Source organism: Daldinia vernicosa, assembly GCF_022497035.1.
Source record: "Daldinia vernicosa strain CBS 139.73 unplaced genomic scaffold F5Y00scaffold_22, whole genome shotgun sequence".
Taxonomy (NCBI): Eukaryota; Fungi; Ascomycota; class Sordariomycetes; order Xylariales; family Hypoxylaceae; genus Daldinia; species Daldinia vernicosa.
Window position 1 is genome coordinate 338,033 of NW_025953938.1, and position 19,482 is coordinate 357,514.

Sequence of the window (19,482 nt, forward strand, 5' to 3'; positions counted from 1 at the left end):
AGGCAGTGCTTTAATGTTTAGAATACAGTTGATTCCCTAATCACCTATACCTTTGTAAAGCGACTATATGTTGTGTCTCTGTAGGCTATGTATAAATACGATATATTATTACATCTGAAATAGGTAGAACAATCAATGTAGTAGTAACACTGTTGATCTATCGATGTAACATGGGGATACAAACCTTAGATTTGGATCATTAATGAATCTATCGTGACTCACAGAATTTCTTATATTCACAGTAGATACTGACAGGATCAGACCAGAACGTAATCATGTTGTAGAATCATGCAGTTGAAAGGGAAGCAATATATAAATCTCCTCTGCATACCCAAGGGGACCAATTCTTAAATCTATACACCGACCGTCTATGCACCATCCATCCCTACACCCTCCATCCATACCCCAATCATTAGTTATTGCTTCTTCTCAATAGACATCAATACTACCTCGTTTTAGCCTTCCGGTAGGAATATAAAACCTTCAATCTCCCGACTCTAGCAAATCCGGTAACCGAAGATGGCCTCCCATATGGGGAAGTTCGATGAACTCATTCGCAAAGCTCGGGAATGGGAGCAGGGGAAAGCCAAAGTCAAGATAGCACTAGACAATGGAGGCATCAAAAAGGAGGTCAGAAAGAATGTCCAAAAAAAGTTTGATGGCCTTGCTGGGCCGGCTAAACGTTTCGATGATCTTGCAAACGAAATTTACTCGTCAGCGTACGGACAGGAGATGGCTGCCTGCATCATCCCAACTGAAGAAAACTGGGCAAAGATAAAAGGCAAATGGGAACAAGCTTCGGCGGCGGTGCGAGAGCTAATTATAAGCATCAATGAATGCTCGGCCGCTCTAGGTGTCTAGGCATTGCTATGGATACGAGGCGATGAAGGATCAATATAATTGAAGAGATATGGGGGACGTGTTTGCGATGGATTAGTTTGAGAGTTTGAGAATATACATTACTGCCATTTCTTATCATATCTTTCTCAAAAAGAAAACTGTATTACGAGTGTTGAATCTATTTTATATTAGTTTTCGTGATACTTTACTAGCAGAATCCTATCCTACCACGCCACCCTCCACACCCGGTATTTTCCCAGATAGAAGATAAACTTATAAGTCCAAATAACAAATAGGGGTTAATAAACTTATAAGTCCATATAATATGTAGGGCTTTTAACAAATGGTCAATGGCCGTGTTGGAACGGCCTAGCGAATTATTCATAAACATCCGCCATACCTAAGAACTACTCTACTGCATACCTATGCAATATCCTTATGAAACATCGTTAGGCCCTGGGGTTCGATTCCTCAGACAGCCACTTCAACACGCCTTTTTTTTTCCATTATTTTTTTTCTTTTTTTTTTTTTCCCCAACACCCACCCCAACCACTACGCCAGCGTTTGGTGCCCGCCCGCGCAAGCGCGTACCGCGTCCCACTTCTCATACTCCCGCAAGCCTGGGTATTAGGATATCTTTGTCTATTAAGAAAGTACATGTGAAGTCCCTATCTCTTCCAAGAAGTTTAGGAGCACCGTCATACCATATAGCATAGGAAAATAACAGCCGGACACTCAGAATAAGTCTTGGACTATTGGGGCTGGAGGTGTTTCGTAACATGGTTAGTTATTAGATAGTTATTTCATTCTCAAAGTTTATGTATTTATAGTATTGAGTAATACTTTAGCTAGCTGCAGCCATGAAATTACCTGTATCAATACTCTCAAGAGTCAAGATGCTCTGTCACGTCAATATCGAGTGTGAGGGTGAATATGAGAGAGTCTCATATGAGATTAGGTAACATTGATGATTGACGGCTTTGCTGTAATACAGTACGTATCTCCTGAGACCCACAATAAAGCAAGAAGTTGCACGGCCACATCTGGAACCCCTCCAACTACCTGAGTAACGGCGCAGCTGCCACGGGAAGCTACGGTATGTATTGTACAATACCTAAGGCACGACAGGTACAAACCCCACCATCCACGGCTTCCTCATTTATCATTTACCATTTACCATTTATTCATTGTTCAACATCTGTTCGACGTCAACAATCACCAATATTTCTTCTTTGCCCGTATCCTTCTTCGCCTATCTTCTTGTTCAGCAAGCACATGGATTTGTTTTTAACAGCATGATTGTGACTTTGGAGGGTTGGTGATTCCATTTCCTTTTACTTCTATTTTTACAACGTTACTTAGGACGCCTCGCCTCGCCTATCCTAGGCAGTTAGGTACCTGATGTTTCTCATTAACGCACCATTAGCTTGATAGGCATATATAGTTGTTGACTCTGCATAGGAAGACCTTAGTTAAATATTACTTGGTCTCGGCGCGCACCCTAAGATTCGTTAGATACCGAACCCATCTCTACTGTTACGAGGTAATCCAAACCGCCGCGACGTAATCAGATTCACCAGGCAAATTCACGAGGCAAGTAATTAACCCAAGAACCACCACTTTTATATAATTCTGCCCCTCCTTAATATCAAATACTTACAGTAAAACTTAGGCTCGCCATCTCCATCACCCCCCATATATTCCCACCCTGAATCCCGAGATCCGGCTCGCGACGGCCCCTCCGGCCTGTACATCATCATGGCAGTCAATAATCCAAGCTCACAAACCATCGCTGGGCTCTTGGCCAAACTAGCCGACCCAGATCCCGACTTCCGTTTTATGTCGTTAAATGACCTTCATCAGATGCTCACGAAACAGAAGGTGGATTTCCTAACTCACGATTATAATACTTCATCACGTATCGTCGACAATGTCATAAAGACCTTGGACGACCAAAACGGGGAGGTGCAGAACCTGGCGGTCAAATGGTACGTGTAAATCGTGGATTATAGGCAACCCAGAAGTTGGTACTAATGACCCTGCAGTATCGGCCCGCTGGTTACCAAAATTCCCCTCACAGTTCTCTCTCCTACGTTGGACAAGCTCAGTGCAGTCGAGATAAAAAACTCGGTGGATAATTCGATACCCTCCCTCGCTCTACGTAGCGCCATCTCGTCGCTCCAGAAACCGGTTCGAGGAGTCACACCTTCTCGAGAGGTGATTGAGACGTATAACATAGTTAGCCGTGTCCTTATCCCACGTATCCTCGGCTACCCTACGTCCTCCAACGCTCTCAGGCAAGCGACCGGCGAGTCTCACGGTATACTGGACAAAAATAGAGATCCCACCGTAGAATCTGTCGACGTACTTATCGAGGTGGTTAGATGCTTCGGACCCCTATTGCAGCCACTGGAAGTCGAAAAGCTGCAAGATGTAGTCGTACAGGTCCTAGAAAGGGCATCCACCCCTTCCCCCGTGAAGAAACGCGCGGTTGTTGCGCTCGCCATTCTTGCGCCTTACCTTACATCTGATGTCCTCGATGGGTTTGTTACGAAGATCCAGAAAGCCTTAAAACAGCCCAAACTTAGTCCGGTCATGCGCCGTCTCTATATTTCTATAATGGGATCTCTTGCTCGGTCGATCCCATACAAATTCGGCGAGTACTTACCTCAGCTTATCGAATTCGTCTTATCACCTCTTAGCCAGGAAGAGTTACAGAGCCAGCTCGATGCTCTAAGCGAAGGCAATGATCAACTTCATCCTGAGTTTAACGAAGTTCGAGAGGCGGCTTTGGTTGCGCTCGAGTCATTCTTGGCATCATGTGGTCTGCAAATGAGAGATTATACCGATGAAGTCATCGCAGCATGCCTTCGATATTCAAAGTTTGACCCTAATTATGCAGTTGATGAAGACGAAGATATGGAAGAGGAAGATGACGCCCAAGATGACGACGAAGATGATGCAGACGATGAGTTTGATGACGATGCCGGGTTTGATGACGATGACGACGCAAGTTGGAAGGTCCGCAGATGTGCCGCAAAGGCCCTTTATACCTTGATCTCTACGCGAAGCACCGATCTTCTCGAGAAGGGAACCCTATATAATGAAATTGCCCCTCCGCTGGTCAAGCGATTTGACGAGCGGGAGGAAAGCGTGCGTCTCGAGATAATTGGGACTGTGGCGCTTTTAATTCGAAAGACGGGAGAAGGTGTAATTCAATCTATCTCAACCGATGAGGAGCTCCTGCATTCTCTTGGAGGGAATCGAAAGCGTCGAAGACAGAGTAGCGGAGGTATCACATACACCAACAAGGCTCCCTATCTTGGAGCTACTGGTCTTACCTCACCTACTCGCGAATCAGTTCCGCCGACTGGACCCCGCGCCGATCTTAAGAAACTTACGCCGCAAATTGTCAAGTCGGCAACTAAGTTGCTCAAAGGGAAACAAATAGCCACGAAGCAGGCGATAGTCAATTTGCTAGATGATTTAATCGCGGTGCAGAATGGCGGCCTGGCCGACTATTTTGACCAGGTTATGCAACCCATCATCGACGTTACCAGAGGAATGACAGGCAGTACCGGTTCAACATCGACTACATTATCGGGTGCCGCGTCAGCCACTGCTACTACACTACGCGTGGCGGTCCTTCGCTTTACGAGTGATATAGCAAAGACTCATTCATCATACTTATTCCAGCGCTACCTTGAAAGCATTGTTGCGGGGGTGGTCTCTGCGGTCCGTGACAGATTCTATAAAATTTCTAGCGAGGCCATTGGGACAGCTGAGGAGCTCGTTAAAGCTATAACCCCGCCTCGTGCAAGGCTTACGACTGATAAGTACAAGCCCGAGCTACACAAGTTATACGAGATCATAATAGATCGTGCTTCCGCGAATGATGCCGACACTGAGGTGCGCCAGAAGGCCATTCAAGCACTTGGAACATTAATCTCGAGAACTTCATCCCCAGATGGAATCGCTCTTATTCCCAGCGATAAGCGTCAGGCTGCTTTGAACTTGCTTCTAGATCGTCTACGAAACGAAACGACACGTCCATACGCCGTACGAGCAATTGACAACGTAGCGGCACATTCTCTACCGCCCATTGACCTTGACCCCAGTTGGGTCCAACAGGTTGCATTGGAGCTTTGTGGTCAACTTCGAAAGTCAAATCGCGCTCTCCGGGCTGCCAGTATCCAAGCCCTACAGCACCTGGTTCTTTCCCCGGCAGCTAGTAACAAGATCCAAGTAGTCACGGCCAATGAGATCGTGGCGGCCATATTGCCTGTCATTTCTACTAATGATAGCTATCTCTTGAGCCCCGCTCTACTCGTCGTTGCTCAGCTTCAACGAGTACATCCACAGTTGATCTCTTCGCCTACTTTCATTAAGCCCCTTTGCGAACTTCTCAAGAAGAATATCGCCGGCGTAGCGCTAGATTCCTTTGTGACTCTTGTGACGAGCGTTGGTGAAACGGGTGTAGGAAATCCGTTAATGCGTGGCGTTCTAGAAGTCGGTGTCGCAGGCGATCCCGCGGTCGTGGGTAAAGTTGCGGGTGCTTTGTTTGTCGCGAGCGGCGGTCAGGTCGATGTTAGCGTCGAAGGTTTTATCGACGAGCTCAATAAGTCAAGCAACAAAACGCCACCTGACACCGCCAGGCAAAGTCTTGCATTGGCGATATTGGGAGAAATTGGATTGCGGCTCGGAGCCAAGTCTGGCCTCCAACCGAGCATCTTCTTACAGCAATTCCACAACGAGCCAGATAAAGTCTCGGTATCCGCCGCGGTTGCTCTTGGGCGTGCGGGCGCAGGGAATGTGTCGGTATTTCTACCAACCATTCTTGACGCAATCAAGCAGCCCGGCGGCCAACAGTACCTACTTCTCCAATCGATCAGAGAGATCCTCCACCAGGCCATTGCATCGTCAACAGATATCAGCTCGTATGAGAGCGAAATTTGGCTTCTACTCTTCTCGGCATCTCAACTTGATGATAATAAGGCGATATGCGCGGAGTGCATCGGACGATTGGCTATTATGGAGCCTAAGACGTATATTCCTAAACTTCAGGTATGCTTCAATACACTTACTCTTGAATCGCTACTAACTTTTGAAGGAACTTCTGGGAGACCCTTCACCGGCCTTTAGAGGTGTAGCTGTACAAGCGCTTCGATACACACTCCCGGATAGCGACGAGTCGTTCGATCTAATGCTGAAGACGGTGCTATTCGATATGCTCTTGACCGTTCTGAAGGATAAAGACATGGAGATCCGCCGCCTAGGCATGACGGCTTTAAATTCAGCGGCACATAACAAACCAGACCTTATTTTGCCTCACCTGGGTGAATTAATACCATATGTTATACAAGAGTCTGTCATCAAACCGGAACTCATCCGCGAAGTTCAGATGGGACCATTCAAACATCAGGTGGATGACGGGTTAGAAGTTCGCAAGGTAAGTAGTTGCGGTCTGGTGCATCTCTACTAGATTGAAGTTACTAATTATCTCGTCTAGAGCGCATACGAGACTCTCTACGCTCTTATGGAGACGGCGTTTTCACGCGTCAGTTCTCTCGAATTCTACGATCGCATCATCGCCGGCCTTAACGACGAGAATGACATCCGGTCCCTCTGCAATCTCATGCTGAGCAAGTTGATCGTGATCGATCCCGAAGAAACGACTCGGCGGTTGGATACGATCGCCGAATGCTACAGGAAGACGCTATCTACGAAACTTAGGGATGGCGCGGTGAAGCAGGAGGTAGAGAAGCAAGAAGAGGCCATTAAAAGCGTGCTACGCGTTACCCTCCTGCTGGTCGAGAAAACTAAGACTACCCTACCCAGTGTAAGTGGTGGGCCGGGCAGCTCGGTAGGACAAGCTCCGGCGTCACAGACAGTGCAAAACCCCGTGTGGCAACAGTATTGGGAATGGGTCAACAAGGACTTCGAACGGCAACTGAAGTCGCTGCGGGAAGAGAATAAGGAGATGGCCGCATAAGGGAAATTCGAGGCGCCTAAGAAAATATATAGCTATCGCACCTGGGATGCCTATGTAGACTACCTACCTACGTATCCGCGGACTATCTGGTAACAGGTATTGCCGTGCCTGTTACACGCGGAGAAGGGTTGATGGTTTGTTTTCGAGCACGTAATACGCAACTAACTACCTAAACTAGTGGTTCATGGTAATTCAAGTGCTTAGACTAGCTATTCTATGATAGCGGGTAGCTATTATAGTTAAGATAAAAAATGCCTTTCATTTATAACGTTGACATGTTGATATGAGATGTTTTTAGTAAAGGTTACATTACATAAAAGTGATAAAAGCGTAAAAAGAGCTATGGCCAAGCTATCCTTAGTTCGGACTGGGCAATTGGGGATAATTTGCGTTCCAATGACGTAAAGAAATAGTGATGTTTCCACTAGCTGACTAGTAGTGGAAATGGTGCCTTTTTAACCGGGGAAGGCCCCACACAAGCTCCGGTGATGGACGCAGTGAGACCTCAATAGATGACATGGATGACTTTGAAGAAGGAATCACCAAGCCATCGGAGGAATTGGCACCGGAAAGCGAGAATATTCTAAAATAGATATCACGTATTTAAGGTTCATAGCTTTACTATTTCAATTTAACAGATAATTAAAGCTAAACTATAGTAATATCTACCTAGCTATCTTCCATCTTTCTCGGCAAGCACAAGATCATACGGAATTCCTCGGCTGACTGAACCGTAAGAGACATACCCGACTGACTTACATAAGAAACAAACTTTCTTTGGAATTCTCTCGCATTAGATCGAGTTTTGTCCATTTACTTCACTTACTTATGCCACCAAGAATCACATAACTTAAGGTACCTAGACAATGTCGACAGCTCGCGTCTTTACTTCTTCCCTGCGCGCCGTCGTCGGTAGACGAGCTGCTGCATCTGCGCCGGCTCAGCGGCAGTCCGTACTACGCTCAGCTACGAGGAGAGGAATATTCTCCGGTGGTTCATCCAGTGGTCCTCCTCCTCCCGGAAGCTTGGGCGCGGAATTGTCGAGTGATTTGCCTTGGTGAGTAGTTTTTTTTTTTTTTTTTTTTTTTTTTTTTTTTTACTTTTCCGGGTAAATTTTTTTTTTTTTTTAGGGAAAAATATAATATTTTACCAGCAAATACGTACTAAAAAAAGAAGGGGAAAACCAAAAAAAAAAAACAAAACGTCGAGGCAACTAACATCTACCAACCCACAGGTTCATCGCCTCCGTCGTCGTCACCGCCCCAGCCTTAGCATGGCTCATGACCAGAGGGCCCAAAAAGGCCATCGCACACACACCCGGCGGCGCTCCCGGCGGCGCTCCAGTCCTTGTCGAAGCAGTCGTCGTCGAAGAAAAAGATCCCGCCGTAGAATCTAACCAAGACTCCGACACTTCCTCCACTCCCGCCTCCACGCCGCCCGAATCCGAAACCGGATCCGACACCAACTCCGACAGCGACAGCAACGAATCCCCCCCTCCCACAAACCAGCTCCCCGAAGAAGGAGGCAACCCCCAAGCCGCCCACACGAGCAGCCAGACCGGCGGCCAAGTCCCGCCCCCCAGCGCGGACAACAGCGACATGGCGACCAACTACGGGGAGAAGAAGGAGGCGCAGGGGGGCTACAAGGAGATGATCCGGCACAAGGACACGCGCGCCGCCAGCAGCTCGTCCGACCTCCCGTCCAAGAAGGGCGCCGCCGAGCACCCCCGCGAAGACCCGCAGAAGGGCGAGGGGGAGGCCGTGCAGAAGGGTGGGCCGGCGGCTTAAGATTCTTTCATGTATGTATGTAATAAGATGATGATTCTGGGGTACCTATAAGTCCTTACATAGTGGAGGCTCATATGCATGGGGGGGTCTATATTTTGTAAACTATAGAGAACAGGGAGGGAGGGATAGAGAACAGGGAGGGAGGGATGGAGATGGGGAATGGCGGTATTCACGAAAGGTGTGTGGGTCCCAGCATAGATGTGGATAGGGGAGAGGAGGTATTCTTCCCTGTGTAATTCTATGTAACACTGCTCATGAGCTAGAGAAAATGGGATAGAACTACGATACGACGCCGGCTAAATAAAAACTCCCCTTGCCATGACAGTTATGACAGTCCGACTCGCACCTGCGTATTAAGCTTCCTCCGTAGAGAAGCAAGCGATAGGATATAGTTCAGCTAAAGATATATATGCAAAACAGCATTCACAAGGTCGAACCACGGCACGGGACAAGGACTTGCTTTTCATCAGTCTTGATTTCTCTTCTTCTTCTTCTTCTGCTAACTTACTACCCTACCGTAGTTCGTAGTAGTAGTTCCGACATCGTCGTTCTCCTGACTTCTTTTCCTCCTCGGCATTGTAATGTTGCCGTATACCATACATACAGCGATGATGTGCAAAGATGGGCAAGTAGGTAGGCTGGGTGTGAAGCTCAAAACCAACATCGTGCGGAACGACAACGTCAAACTTGCGTTGCGTACCAAACGACTAGTGATTAAAATCATATATGGCCTCCAAACCCCCTCCTCCGGGCCGAAATAATAAAAAACCAAGTGACCGAAAAGACAAATTCAGGATCGACGGTGGGTGTATTTTTTGTTGATTATCCATGCCAAAAAAAAGGTGACTGGCAATCTGTCGTCCGGTGATCCTGTTTGGCAAATGCCCTCTCCGAGTCGAGTCGAGATTGTCCATGTACTCCTTAATGCGAAACTATGTTGTAAACCCTAGTGCAAATCGAGCCCGCCTAGCGACGGTTCATACAAAGGAAATGTATCTAGATGTGTCTTCTTAACGATTCGGCGTTATTATGTCAGCTCATCAAAGGAATGCTGTCGAGAAGGTAAAGCATCGAATGTTCCGAGGCTGAAAGGCTTGGTCGTCAGGTATCGAGAACATGCTTCGGCCATGTGGCAAAGCTACAGGATTTATAGGTCCAGAACTGGCTGGAGCTCGTATTGTCGTAAAGGCCGTTGAATATCGTAAAATGTAAAGGGGCGGCAGGAATCGGAAGCGTGTAATTATAATAGGCGTTAGATCAACATGTAGAACCTCTTCTAATAAGCACAACAAGGTGTAGGTTGAGCTCAAGATTAAACCGACTGGTAGAGCAGGAGAGGCTCGCCAACGTTTTCGATCTCAGGTATCGTGCACTTGAGATCAAAAGCCTTTGATAAGACGATCTTGAAGATCTGAGGAACGGTTAGCATAGCTGCATCTAAAAGGTAGGTAGATGGCGCATGTGAGATGGGACTAACCTTCTGGACGTTGATGCTATGACTAGTACTGCTAAAGATAAGAGCGGCTCGCATCGCCTTGGCGAACCGTTTTGCCTAAATCGGTTGTAAGCTATAGTCCCTTATTTCAATGTCACATGTAAGCTTACCTGATTCGAGATCTCTTCCTGGTCCTCCCTCGGGAAGTTAACGAAGTGGTCATATTTCGTTCCTACTAGAATAGGAATCGCCGTCTTGTTGAAGCCTCGTCCCTGGCGATACCACTCCTTGATACTATTAAGCGTACTCTTGCGCGTCAAGTCGAACATGAAAAGTATTGCCACCGCATCGTTGCAAACCAGGGGAAGCATGTTGACAAATTCTCTCTGGCCGCCTAGATCCCATATGCTGAACGTTATCTCGGTATTTCGTATGCTGATCGTCTTCTCCATGAAGTTGACACCCAACGTCTGAATATAATCCTCGTCCCAACTACCTTCGACATATTTCACCATTAGAGATGTCTTCCCAATCTGCGCATCTCCCACCATGCCGACCTTGATCACGACATGGTTTCGGGTATTGCGATCCGCACCGTTGCTCTCCCTCGGAGCCTCGCCGGTGTAGTGCCTTTCGCCAGGACCGGATGACGAAGCAGGTCTTGACAAGGACTGCGCAGGAGGTTCATACGGATGAGCCTCGAACTGGGTGCTGGGGTCTACAGCGTTCGGGTCGATGCCGTTGTGGTCGATGTCATCGGGGTGCGCACTGTTGGCTAGTCCTCGGTCGAGGGACCGCGATTGCCGATGGTGAGGTTCACGAACTCCCGATTCACCCGCAATATGCATAGGCCCATCGAAACCAACAAGGGTATCATCCTGGACATCATTGACATCGTGGGGGAGAGGCGCGGCAATGTGATCTTGGTCCATTGTATCTAAAGCGTCGTGGAACTGGGCTCCGGACCCCGCCGAGAGGGTTGACGAATCCAGATTGGAAGGCGACAGTGGAGAAGACGAAGCAGAAACGAGAGCCGGACGATATTCAAACGCAAGGAATGTGGGCGAATCTCGGGACAGATGATGAGAAGGTCTCAGATTAGCCCCGTATCTGACTTCATCGGAGTTGTCTTGGAATGGATGAATAGCGAGGGTTCCGACAAGTAATGAGGAATGTTGGGTACGATAACTTCAGCGTCTATACGTGTTAGTTCTGATGTGTATATAATCTATACGGAGATGAATTCAGCTGGCAACCCGTCAAGGTTAGGCTGTCGATCCCAAGATGCAGATGGTATGTAGGTGGGTAGGTAGGTAGATATCAAATCTGGTGGGAAAGGGGAAGACGAAGACCAGAATTTCCCAAGGATTTCCCAGGATTTCAGGCGATAGCAACTGACAATTTGGTCGCCAACAGATGAATGCCTAACCTAAGGTTGTCCAGGGTAGTAGGTAATAGTTTCTTGCATACATACATACCTTTCGTACCTGAGGCGGGCCTTGAAGAAGGTCAAGACGTGCAGTGGGTGGAAAGGTGGTATGTAAAGTCCAAGTCGAGCAAAGTCGAGGTAGGATGCTTAACGATGCGGGATCCCGGGAGATGTGACGGGTGGAACCTTAAGAAGTACGAAATACTACCTGATGTACTATGTACGCGATTGAGGGGCAAAGGCAGCAAAGGGGGCTTCCACTTTTTGCGACAAGGTGCCCGTTTGAGTGGGTTTATTTATTTTAGGTGGGTTATTGCACATGTGGGTTATTACATATGCATGTACCTCTTACAGTACAATATGTACATTAGGTACGAAGAGGTACCTAGTTACACCAACTTTGAAGTTCAATGTTTTCAGGCAAGCGCCTACTGCATACATACCTCCTATATATACATATTGATATATCTGATGCCAAATCCCACTTATTTAACTCTTCTTAATCCAAAGTTTAGATGTTTTGTTTCTTCTTCTACCATCATCCAAGTCCTATTATATACTTGGCATAACTAGCTGACAGTCTCAAGCCTTGGGGCGGCTAAGTTTATGGCACCAGCAATAACGAGCCAATAAGATATCGCAAAATACAGGAGGATGATCACTTGTCGAACGCGACGCGAAACGTCAATTCGCGAAAGGAAACACGAAACATTTGATGTTGTTATTTTGAATCTAGTAACGTTAATAGGTCGTCAGTTACCCATAGGCAGACTTCTCCTCACGCGTAACATACGGATAGTCGAATCGGAAACCATCCTGATTTGGGTATTTACCCTAAGATACGTAGGTCTCACCTAGTTAAATCAATGTTGCGGAAGGCTCCCGTCAGCAGACGAACAGACAGCTAGCTAGGTTAGCTGTTAACGTTGTCAGTTATAATTGGTGCTCCGGACAATTGTTTACTGCACTGTTAACGAGGGGGCAATTAAGCTACCTAACATGCTTGGTATTAAATGAATTTACGCAAACGACAGGGGCACCTGACCAGATATAATCTCAAGTTTAATAGCCTATCAGAGCATACAGGAAGTAGGTGGTTTAGGAAATTAGATATCTTGGACGATGCTTTGGACGATGCTAATGAGCTAACCTAGATTCATGGTACAATTCGGCTATGAAACTCACGTCACGGTTCAAGAAACGCACATATTGGGCTTAGCGCAGAGAATGATCTTGATTTTTAAAATCATAGCATCGCTAAAGTAGCAGTCAAACCTCCTCCGGCGCACGAACGGGGCCGCCAGGCGATGTTGGTAGCCGAGCAGTCAATACCTCGACGCCCGTTTCGGTCACCAACAATGTGTGCTCTAGGATACGCCTATATGTCAGTCATATGAATTCTCCGAACATAGGTACCTATATAAATAGACGTCTAGGTAAACTCACCGAATTGGGCCGACTTCTTCCCATCGATCGTTGTAATAGTCCAGTTATCAGGCCATGTCACGAATTGATGCTTGCCTAAAGAAACCATAGGCTCAATAGTAAACGTCATTCCAGGCTTGCAAACCCCAACGGCCTTGTTCTTGGCGTAGTGAGGAACGTTAGGTGGGCTGTGAAAATGAGTGTTGACGCCGTGTCCGACGATGTCCCTGACGACGCTACAACCTTTTGATTTTGCATATTTCTCGATGACGGCGCCAAAGTCTCGGACCAGGTAGCCGGGTTTCACTACTTTTATCGCTTCTTCTAGACATTCTCTTGCTGTCTCAACCACTCTGACAGTATCGGGGTCTGCTTTTGCCTTGTCGCCAACGTAGTATGTTTCATTCAGATCCGCGTGGTATCCCCCGTGATACAAACTGACGTCCAGGTTGATGATGTCGCCGTCGACGAGTACGCGCTGATCCGGGATACCGTGACAGATTACTTCGTTTATAGACGTGCAAAACGACTTGGGATAATCTTTATAATTCAACGGGGAAGGATAGGACTGGGTATAATTAGCATGGCAAAAAGTTCGAAGATGAGCACAAAAGCACTTACGTCACGTTCTATACAGAGCCTATGACAAAGCTCGTCAAGATAGTCTGTGGTAATTCCAGGTCTGACTTCGGCTGCTAAGAGGTCTAATACCTCTCGGCCTAGTCTACAGACCTTACGCATAGCATCTTGTCCTTCAGCGTCGAGAATATCGATCTTATTCCTCGTAAGCTTCAACTCGCTTGTTGGGATCCCTGTCTCAGCGTAGTCTGGATGCCGTATCGTCTTTGGGACTTCGCGCCTTGGAGAGAGCGGGTAAACCGGCCGTAATGGCCCGGTGAAGTAGAATGAAGGGAATGGATTATACGTTCCCGTTCCGGTCGCTGTAGCCAGTTTAGAAATGCCCTCGACATAGTTGGTTTAGTAAATACCATTCTGCCTTTTATTTAGGAAGGCTTTGTGTATCTTCTTGTGTTCAACCTGTCATATGGTATTAGTATCAGGTTAAAGACCATGGACACGGGCGTCTAGAATGAGTGGGCTAAGGTGCTAGAGGGGCATTACCCAAGCGCTTTTGAAGCAGTCTTGCGAGCAAAAATAGCTGTTGTCGATACCTAGTTTTAGGCATGTTGGGCATTGTAAAGACTCGGCCTTATTGTCGCAGCCTGCTGAGAGGCATGTTTTCTTAAGGTCTACCGTCATTGTAAAAATGTTACTTGGATCTAAGCGACAATTAGGTATAATAGTAGTTAAACAATCGGCTCTAAAGTTTAGATGAAAAGTTCTCGGTTTGGATAATAAAATAATTTTTAACTAAATCCAACCATACCATAGTGTTTCCATCTTGGGGGCCTTCGCTCCTTTCCGCCCTGTCTGGGGCATCTGTCCTCCGAAGGGCGTATCTACTGCCATTGGGTCTAGACCAATCACATTGAAGTATAATGTTTAAACTTGAAATTATTCATCGAATTAGGCTCCATACTTTTTTATTAAGACCTTCTCTATAGGTAGGATTTAATTTATCCATGTATACGCCTAGGTTTCTGTGTAACTCTGGATGTCCCACCCTGACTATAGAAAGAGAAAGACAATCTATTAAGTACTTAAGGTAGGTAGTTAAGATAACAATAAAGAGACATATGGATATCGAGCTGACTTCTACTGCGGCATAATATCCGATGGGCTAAGTTTTTAAGTCTACCAAACAGTTAATGCAATACATTTGTTATAACAACATGGCGGAAGTCTTTAGCGGCCAATCTTAGTGTGAAGCAACGTATACACATTGACCACTTAAAGATAGCATATCTCGATTAAACACGCGGACGAGTCTGATCGGTTAAAACAAGCCATGACTAGACCCTCTTCCGTTGAATAGTCTTCGCTCATGATATAGATTAGATGTTGTCCGAGAGAGGCCATTATGTTATTGGATAGCATGGTTCTAACTGCCTATTCGTCAACACTTTTAGAGATAGACTTGCTTCAGGTTATTCTCTTACATTTTTACCTTGCCCTGTAATACTTAGATACTTTTATTCCGTCCTGACTTAGGGTTGAATCATCTCTCCTAAATAACACTTCTAGACGTAGTGCCTTGAGTTCTGAGGACAAGAGTTTTCCTAAGTAACGTGTCTTTGGTCTTATCGAAGCGTTTCCATCTAAGCGAATTTTTGGAGTTTCGTCCATTGATTGGATGATGCATTCCATTACCTATGTACATAGTATGTACATGAATATTCTAACTAGGCGTGGATATGCCCATAATGATGTTTCTTATCAATTGAGGACCAGTGGAATAACCCGGAGTTTTCGTCACGACGCGGGGCAATTGAAGAATTTAGATTGGCTAATATTAACCTTATCGGATCCTGCGATAGACGTGGGCACAACGCACTGTATAGCTCGGTGAATGATCAGATGATGCACTAAGATAAACAGTGCGGACTCGTATATCGGGTAACTGTTCGGGCCAAACCGAGGATCCTACCAACATTAAACAATTTCCAAGAGGTAGTGGTATCATCGATACGATATCAGTACCCAGTACCCAGTACCAGTACCAGTAAAAGAAAAAGCTACCGCAGCGGGATTATGCGCATTTAAACAATGATTGTTAAGCCTTACAATGATTGTCCTATATTACAATCATTGGTTCATTACACAATCATTGTGTGGCCAACAATCATTGTGTGGCCCGTGCACCACCAAAAAGGAAGGCTTTAATTGGTCGGATTTTAAATAATACTCGGACTTTTAATTGTTCCGGCATAATATTAAATAAAATAAAAATTTATTTTTATTTTTATTTTTATTTTTTAAATTCTTTTTTTTTACACATACGGGGATTCGAACTACGAGGTTTACGGATTACGTGTTATATGTTACATGTTACGAGCTACGGGTTTACTAGTTACGCTAATTGGACAGTTGCAAAGCACGGATGTTTTAGCCTATTAGGATATGGCTTGGCAGCCCGGGCTAATCCCGATACATACTAGATAAGTTACAATGATTGTTACCTACACAATGATTGTTGGCCACACAATGATTGTTGACCTTAACAATCATTGTTGCCCCGCGCATTTTCCCACTACGGTAGCTTTATCAAAGCTGCGATCTACAACATCTCCCCTCTTACGACTGTTGTGCCATAACTCTACTCTATTCTACTTTCATAATGGCTTCAATCGCGCGATGCCTTCGGGCAGCTAGACCGTCGACTTTCTCTCGACTAGCACAAGCACCGCGCACAAGGTCCAATTGGCAACCCGCGACGCTGCGAGCTTTCTCTGCTTCACCGATAAGTGAGTAATGTAATCCGATGTCGCCCCTTCAACCAAGCCACCAAAACTCCCCCCCAAAATACCGCTTACAGAAACCTGCACAAGCACGAACACACACCTAAGCATTGCATTCTTGAGGTTTGTTGCTGACCACCATTAACCGCCACCGCAGGAGATATCCGCAAGTACACCAAGGACCACGAATGGATCGATCTGAACGCCGACAAGACGGCCGGCGTAATCGGTATCTCGGAGTACGCCGCTGAGGAGCTGGGCGACGTTGTATACGTTGAGTTGCCGCCGGAGGGCAAGGAGGTTAGCGCGGGCGATGCTATCGGTGCCGTCGAGTCGGTTAAGAGCGCCGCCGATATCAACGCCCCCATCGCTTGCAAGGTTACCGGCATCAACCTAGCCCTCGAGGAGAAGCCGGGTACCATCAACCAGGTCCCCGAGGACGACTCGCACGGCGGCGGTTGGATCGTTAAGGTCCAGGTTGGCGAGCAGGGCGTCAAGGACTTCGATGCTCTTATGGACCTTGAGGAGTACAAAGCATTTACCGGCTCGGAGGAACACTAGACCCGTAGGTATATGAAAGGGATGGGGGGATTCGAAGTGTAAGTGATGTGTTATGGTGGAGGGAGAGGACAGTCAGGGGCGTCAATCATGTCATGTAAAGGGGGGGGGCAGGTGTTCACCGGAAATGGATATTGGCATTCAACAACCAGCGAGTGGGACAGAGACGGGCTCAACCTTGTATCATAAACTCGTTTGGGGTATTCTAATCATCATGGCGAAAGCATCCGCGCAAATTCTACATAAAGGTTACATAGAATGGACGGCTCAAGTCCATAAAAAAAAAGCATTGTCCGTAATCTTCCCTTAGGTATAAGCCTAGATTCATGCCCCAGGTCTATAAGGCACCTCTACGCCGGTACCCACGGTTCTGCCTTATCTTTACTTGCCTCTCGGTCCTCGTTTATCACATCTAAGATCTTTTGCGCGCCGTTGTCCGTTAGCTGCTGGGCGACTCTCTTGCCGAACGCTATGGCCTCCTCCCGCGTCTTGATCTCTTCGACCTTTTCGGCATCAGCGGCTTCTGTGCCTTCGACATTGACAACTGTCCCCGTCAATCTCAGCGTGTTGTCTCCTACCCATTTTGTCTCTACGCCGATGGGAATACTGCAGCCGCCTTCTAGCGTCCTCATGACACTTCGTTCTGCCTCTGCTGCTAACATGACCTTGACGTCCTCGAGGGGTTTTAACAAGTCGAGCGTCTTCTGATCGTCTGCTCGCGCCTCGATGCCTAGGCCACCTTGGCCAACGGCGTGCAGCATACCGCCACCTTCCGTGGTGCTATCGAGGTACTGCGAGATGCGCCCGTCCAGGCCCATCCGGTGTAAGCCTGCAGCGGCTAGGATTAGCACCGAGAATCCGCTGTCTTGGGCGTCGAGCTTCTGGAGCCGAGTGTCGATGTTGCCGCGCATGTCTTTGAACTGCAAATGCGGGTACCGTCGCTTGATCTGCGCCATTCGTCTAACGCTACTGGTTCCAACTACGGCACCCGCTGGTAGATCTGCCAGCTTCTTGTATTTATCCTCCAGTCCTTTCTTGACGACAACAACATCACGTGGGTCCTCTCGAGGCGTCACGCAAGCCAGAATGAGCCCCTCTGGCAGTGTCGTCGGCATATCTTTTAGAGAGTGTACAATGATGTCGAGCTCTCCTGCCACGAGTTCTGCTTCTAGCTCGTTCGTCCATAGCCCCTTGCCACCGAACTTGTACAGCGCCGTTATTTTGTCCTTGTCTGCTGCTGAGTGCATTCCCTTGATCTCGAAATTGACCGTCGGGTGTAATTTCTTTAGAGAGGTGGCGACATAGTCGGCTTGATTCAGGGCCAATTTCGACTTGCGCGTGCCGACCCTGATCGTGAGCGTCGGCGCCCCAGACGTCGAGGATGTTATGACGGGTTGCGTAGCGGAGGTCGACATATTTTCCTACGGATGTAGATGGGAAGGTTAGGTACGATTGGGATTGCTAGAAGGTGTTTAAGTAAAGATAGGTAGGTATGAAACTAGAATTGGTGCTCTTCAAGCCTTATTCCTGGATATATTTATTAGGGGATCTAGTCACTGTCAAAAGTACCTGACAGGCAAACTTCTAACCTTAGTTACATGTTGAGAGTTGAGATCAGGCCGGAAGTTTGCGCGGGTTTCGCGGGGTCCAGATTTAGTAGAGCGGAAGGATGGAGGGGCAATTCCAGAGTCAGCTGCGGGGCATTTCTTATCAGATACTTCCGTGTCTCATATAGTAAGGCGTGCAATTGAATGTACCTAATCGATAGATCTAAAGTTTTTACATTGGACCCTTCAATGATGGGACCTGCAGCCTGCAGGAGTAATCGGCTTCGGCTTCGGCCCGCATGTCCGTCGGCCGTCCTCCGCTAAAGAAAACCTTCCGTCCCTTACATTTTGATATTGGAACTACTTACCATATAGAGATTCGCTGAGATAATTGCTAATATACTATAGACATTCGAATTAAGTTAATTCCGCTCGGACAAGCCCAGCAAGGCCAAAATAGTAAGGCTGTTTCGAACAATTTCACAGAATGTTTTTCCTAATTCCCGAGACAACTCCCGATCCATGGTCCATGGAACCGTGTACGTCTGTAACTCGAAGTATTATCAGCGAGCCAGAGCCATTTCTCCTACTCAGGTACATCATTCCTAGACAAGGCTTAACAACTGGTGCTGGAGATGACCAGCTCCGAGTATGGTAGTTGTTCTAGACAAGGAGATTGCAAAACGTTCTTACAACCACGTCACCTTACTAACCTCCATATTATTCTCTCCATTCGGGCCTTCATGACAAGTTCTAGAATCGCATTTTCACCAAGCGAGGACTCACAGCATACGTCGGCTACATCTTGTATCACTGCCGATTGTTCGATTATGCAGGGCGGATACGTATATCGAGATTCTGTTCCTGGCTTTAGATGTCTGGCCGACGCTACTTTACTCGGTATATAAGCCTTGAAGCCTATAGGCTATAGCTTCCAACTTCAGGTATCACTTATATATCAGCTTCAATAGAATGTGCGCGATGCCGAACTTGTCAACCTATACTTTGCGGTAATCATTCCTAAAATAGGAAGCCTACCAAGTTACACTTCGTTGTGTTCCCGCACAATGCTGCACGAACATATCGAGATAGACCGGCTCTACAGTCCAT

General features: G+C 47.0%; 6 protein-coding genes across 6 annotated transcripts; 3 read left to right on the plus strand and 3 right to left on the minus strand.

Moving 5' to 3' along the window:
- The first annotated feature begins 1,967 nt into the window (after positions 1 to 1,967).
- Positions 1,968 to 7,173, plus strand: F5Y00DRAFT_236590 (TIP120-domain-containing protein). The gene is made up of 6 exons (XM_048007723.1): positions 1,968 to 2,154; positions 2,302 to 2,433; positions 2,513 to 2,828; positions 2,886 to 5,904; positions 5,951 to 6,289; positions 6,350 to 7,173. Exons 3-6 carry the CDS (start codon positions 2,599 to 2,601, stop codon positions 6,830 to 6,832), a joined length of 4,071 nt encoding a protein of 1,356 aa, XP_047865025.1. The 5' UTR covers positions 1,968 to 2,154; positions 2,302 to 2,433; positions 2,513 to 2,598; the 3' UTR covers positions 6,833 to 7,173.
- A 195-nt stretch (positions 7,174 to 7,368) lies between these two features.
- On the plus strand, positions 7,369 to 8,756 carry F5Y00DRAFT_236591 (uncharacterized protein). The gene is made up of 2 exons (XM_048007724.1): positions 7,369 to 7,889; positions 8,067 to 8,756. Exons 1-2 carry the CDS (start codon positions 7,699 to 7,701, stop codon positions 8,617 to 8,619), a joined length of 744 nt encoding a protein of 247 aa, XP_047865026.1. The 5' UTR covers positions 7,369 to 7,698; the 3' UTR covers positions 8,620 to 8,756.
- Positions 8,757 to 9,637: 881 nt separating this feature from the next.
- On the minus strand, positions 9,638 to 11,230 carry F5Y00DRAFT_73755 (small GTPase). The gene is made up of 3 exons (XM_048014085.1): positions 10,225 to 11,230; positions 10,097 to 10,171; positions 9,638 to 10,030 (listed from the first exon to the last, which is right to left on the minus strand). The coding sequence occupies exons 1-3, from the start codon at positions 10,984 to 10,986 to the stop codon at positions 9,932 to 9,934; spliced, it is 936 nt and encodes a 311-aa protein (XP_047865027.1). The 5' UTR covers positions 10,987 to 11,230; the 3' UTR covers positions 9,638 to 9,931.
- A 1,522-nt stretch (positions 11,231 to 12,752) lies between these two features.
- F5Y00DRAFT_253050 (methionine aminopeptidase) lies at positions 12,753 to 14,168 on the minus strand (the record flags this gene model as incomplete). The annotated part of the gene is made up of 5 exons (XM_048009999.1): positions 12,753 to 12,850; positions 12,930 to 13,476; positions 13,530 to 13,849; positions 13,898 to 13,946; positions 14,031 to 14,168. 5 exons carry the CDS (start codon positions 14,166 to 14,168, stop codon positions 12,753 to 12,755), a joined length of 1,152 nt encoding a protein of 383 aa, XP_047865028.1.
- A 1,978-nt stretch (positions 14,169 to 16,146) lies between these two features.
- Positions 16,147 to 16,828, plus strand: F5Y00DRAFT_261916 (glycine cleavage system H protein-like protein; the record flags this gene model as incomplete). Its single annotated transcript, XM_048011292.1, has 2 exons — positions 16,147 to 16,273; positions 16,425 to 16,828. The coding sequence occupies 2 exons, from the start codon at positions 16,147 to 16,149 to the stop codon at positions 16,826 to 16,828; spliced, it is 531 nt and encodes a 176-aa protein (XP_047865029.1).
- A 174-nt stretch (positions 16,829 to 17,002) lies between these two features.
- Positions 17,003 to 18,476, minus strand: F5Y00DRAFT_73868 (porphobilinogen deaminase). The gene has a single exon (XM_048014086.1). The coding sequence runs from the start codon at positions 18,238 to 18,240 to the stop codon at positions 17,176 to 17,178; it is 1,065 nt and encodes a 354-aa protein (XP_047865030.1). The 5' UTR covers positions 18,241 to 18,476; the 3' UTR covers positions 17,003 to 17,175.
- Positions 18,477 to 19,482: the final 1,006 nt, after the last annotated feature.

Excerpts from the sequence above, each read along its gene's own strand:
- F5Y00DRAFT_236590 (XM_048007723.1), top strand. The coding sequence starts at position 2,599 with ATGGCAGTCAATAATCCAAGCTCACAAACCATCGCTGGGCTCTTGGCC. Across the intron at positions 2,829-2,885 it reads CAGAACCTGGCGGTCAAATG|TATCGGCCCGCTGGTTACCA; the intron begins GTACGTGTAAAT and ends ATGACCCTGCAG. Across the intron at positions 6,290-6,349 it reads ACGGGTTAGAAGTTCGCAAG|AGCGCATACGAGACTCTCTA; the intron begins GTAAGTAGTTGC and ends TATCTCGTCTAG.
- F5Y00DRAFT_236591 (XM_048007724.1), top strand. The coding sequence starts at position 7,699 with ATGTCGACAGCTCGCGTCTTTACTTCTTCCCTGCGCGCCGTCGTCGGT. Across the intron at positions 7,890-8,066 it reads TTGTCGAGTGATTTGCCTTG|GTTCATCGCCTCCGTCGTCG; the intron begins GTGAGTAGTTTT and ends ACCAACCCACAG.
- F5Y00DRAFT_73755 (XM_048014085.1), bottom strand. The coding sequence starts at position 10,986 with ATGGACCAAGATCACATTGCCGCGCCTCTCCCCCACGATGTCAATGAT. Across the intron at positions 10,172-10,224 it reads AGGAAGAGATCTCGAATCAG|GCAAAACGGTTCGCCAAGGC; the intron begins GTAAGCTTACAT and ends CAACCGATTTAG. Across the intron at positions 10,031-10,096 it reads ATAGCATCAACGTCCAGAAG|ATCTTCAAGATCGTCTTATC; the intron begins GTTAGTCCCATC and ends ACCGTTCCTCAG.
- F5Y00DRAFT_73868 (XM_048014086.1), bottom strand. The coding sequence starts at position 18,240 with ATGTCGACCTCCGCTACGCAACCCGTCATAACATCCTCGACGTCTGGG.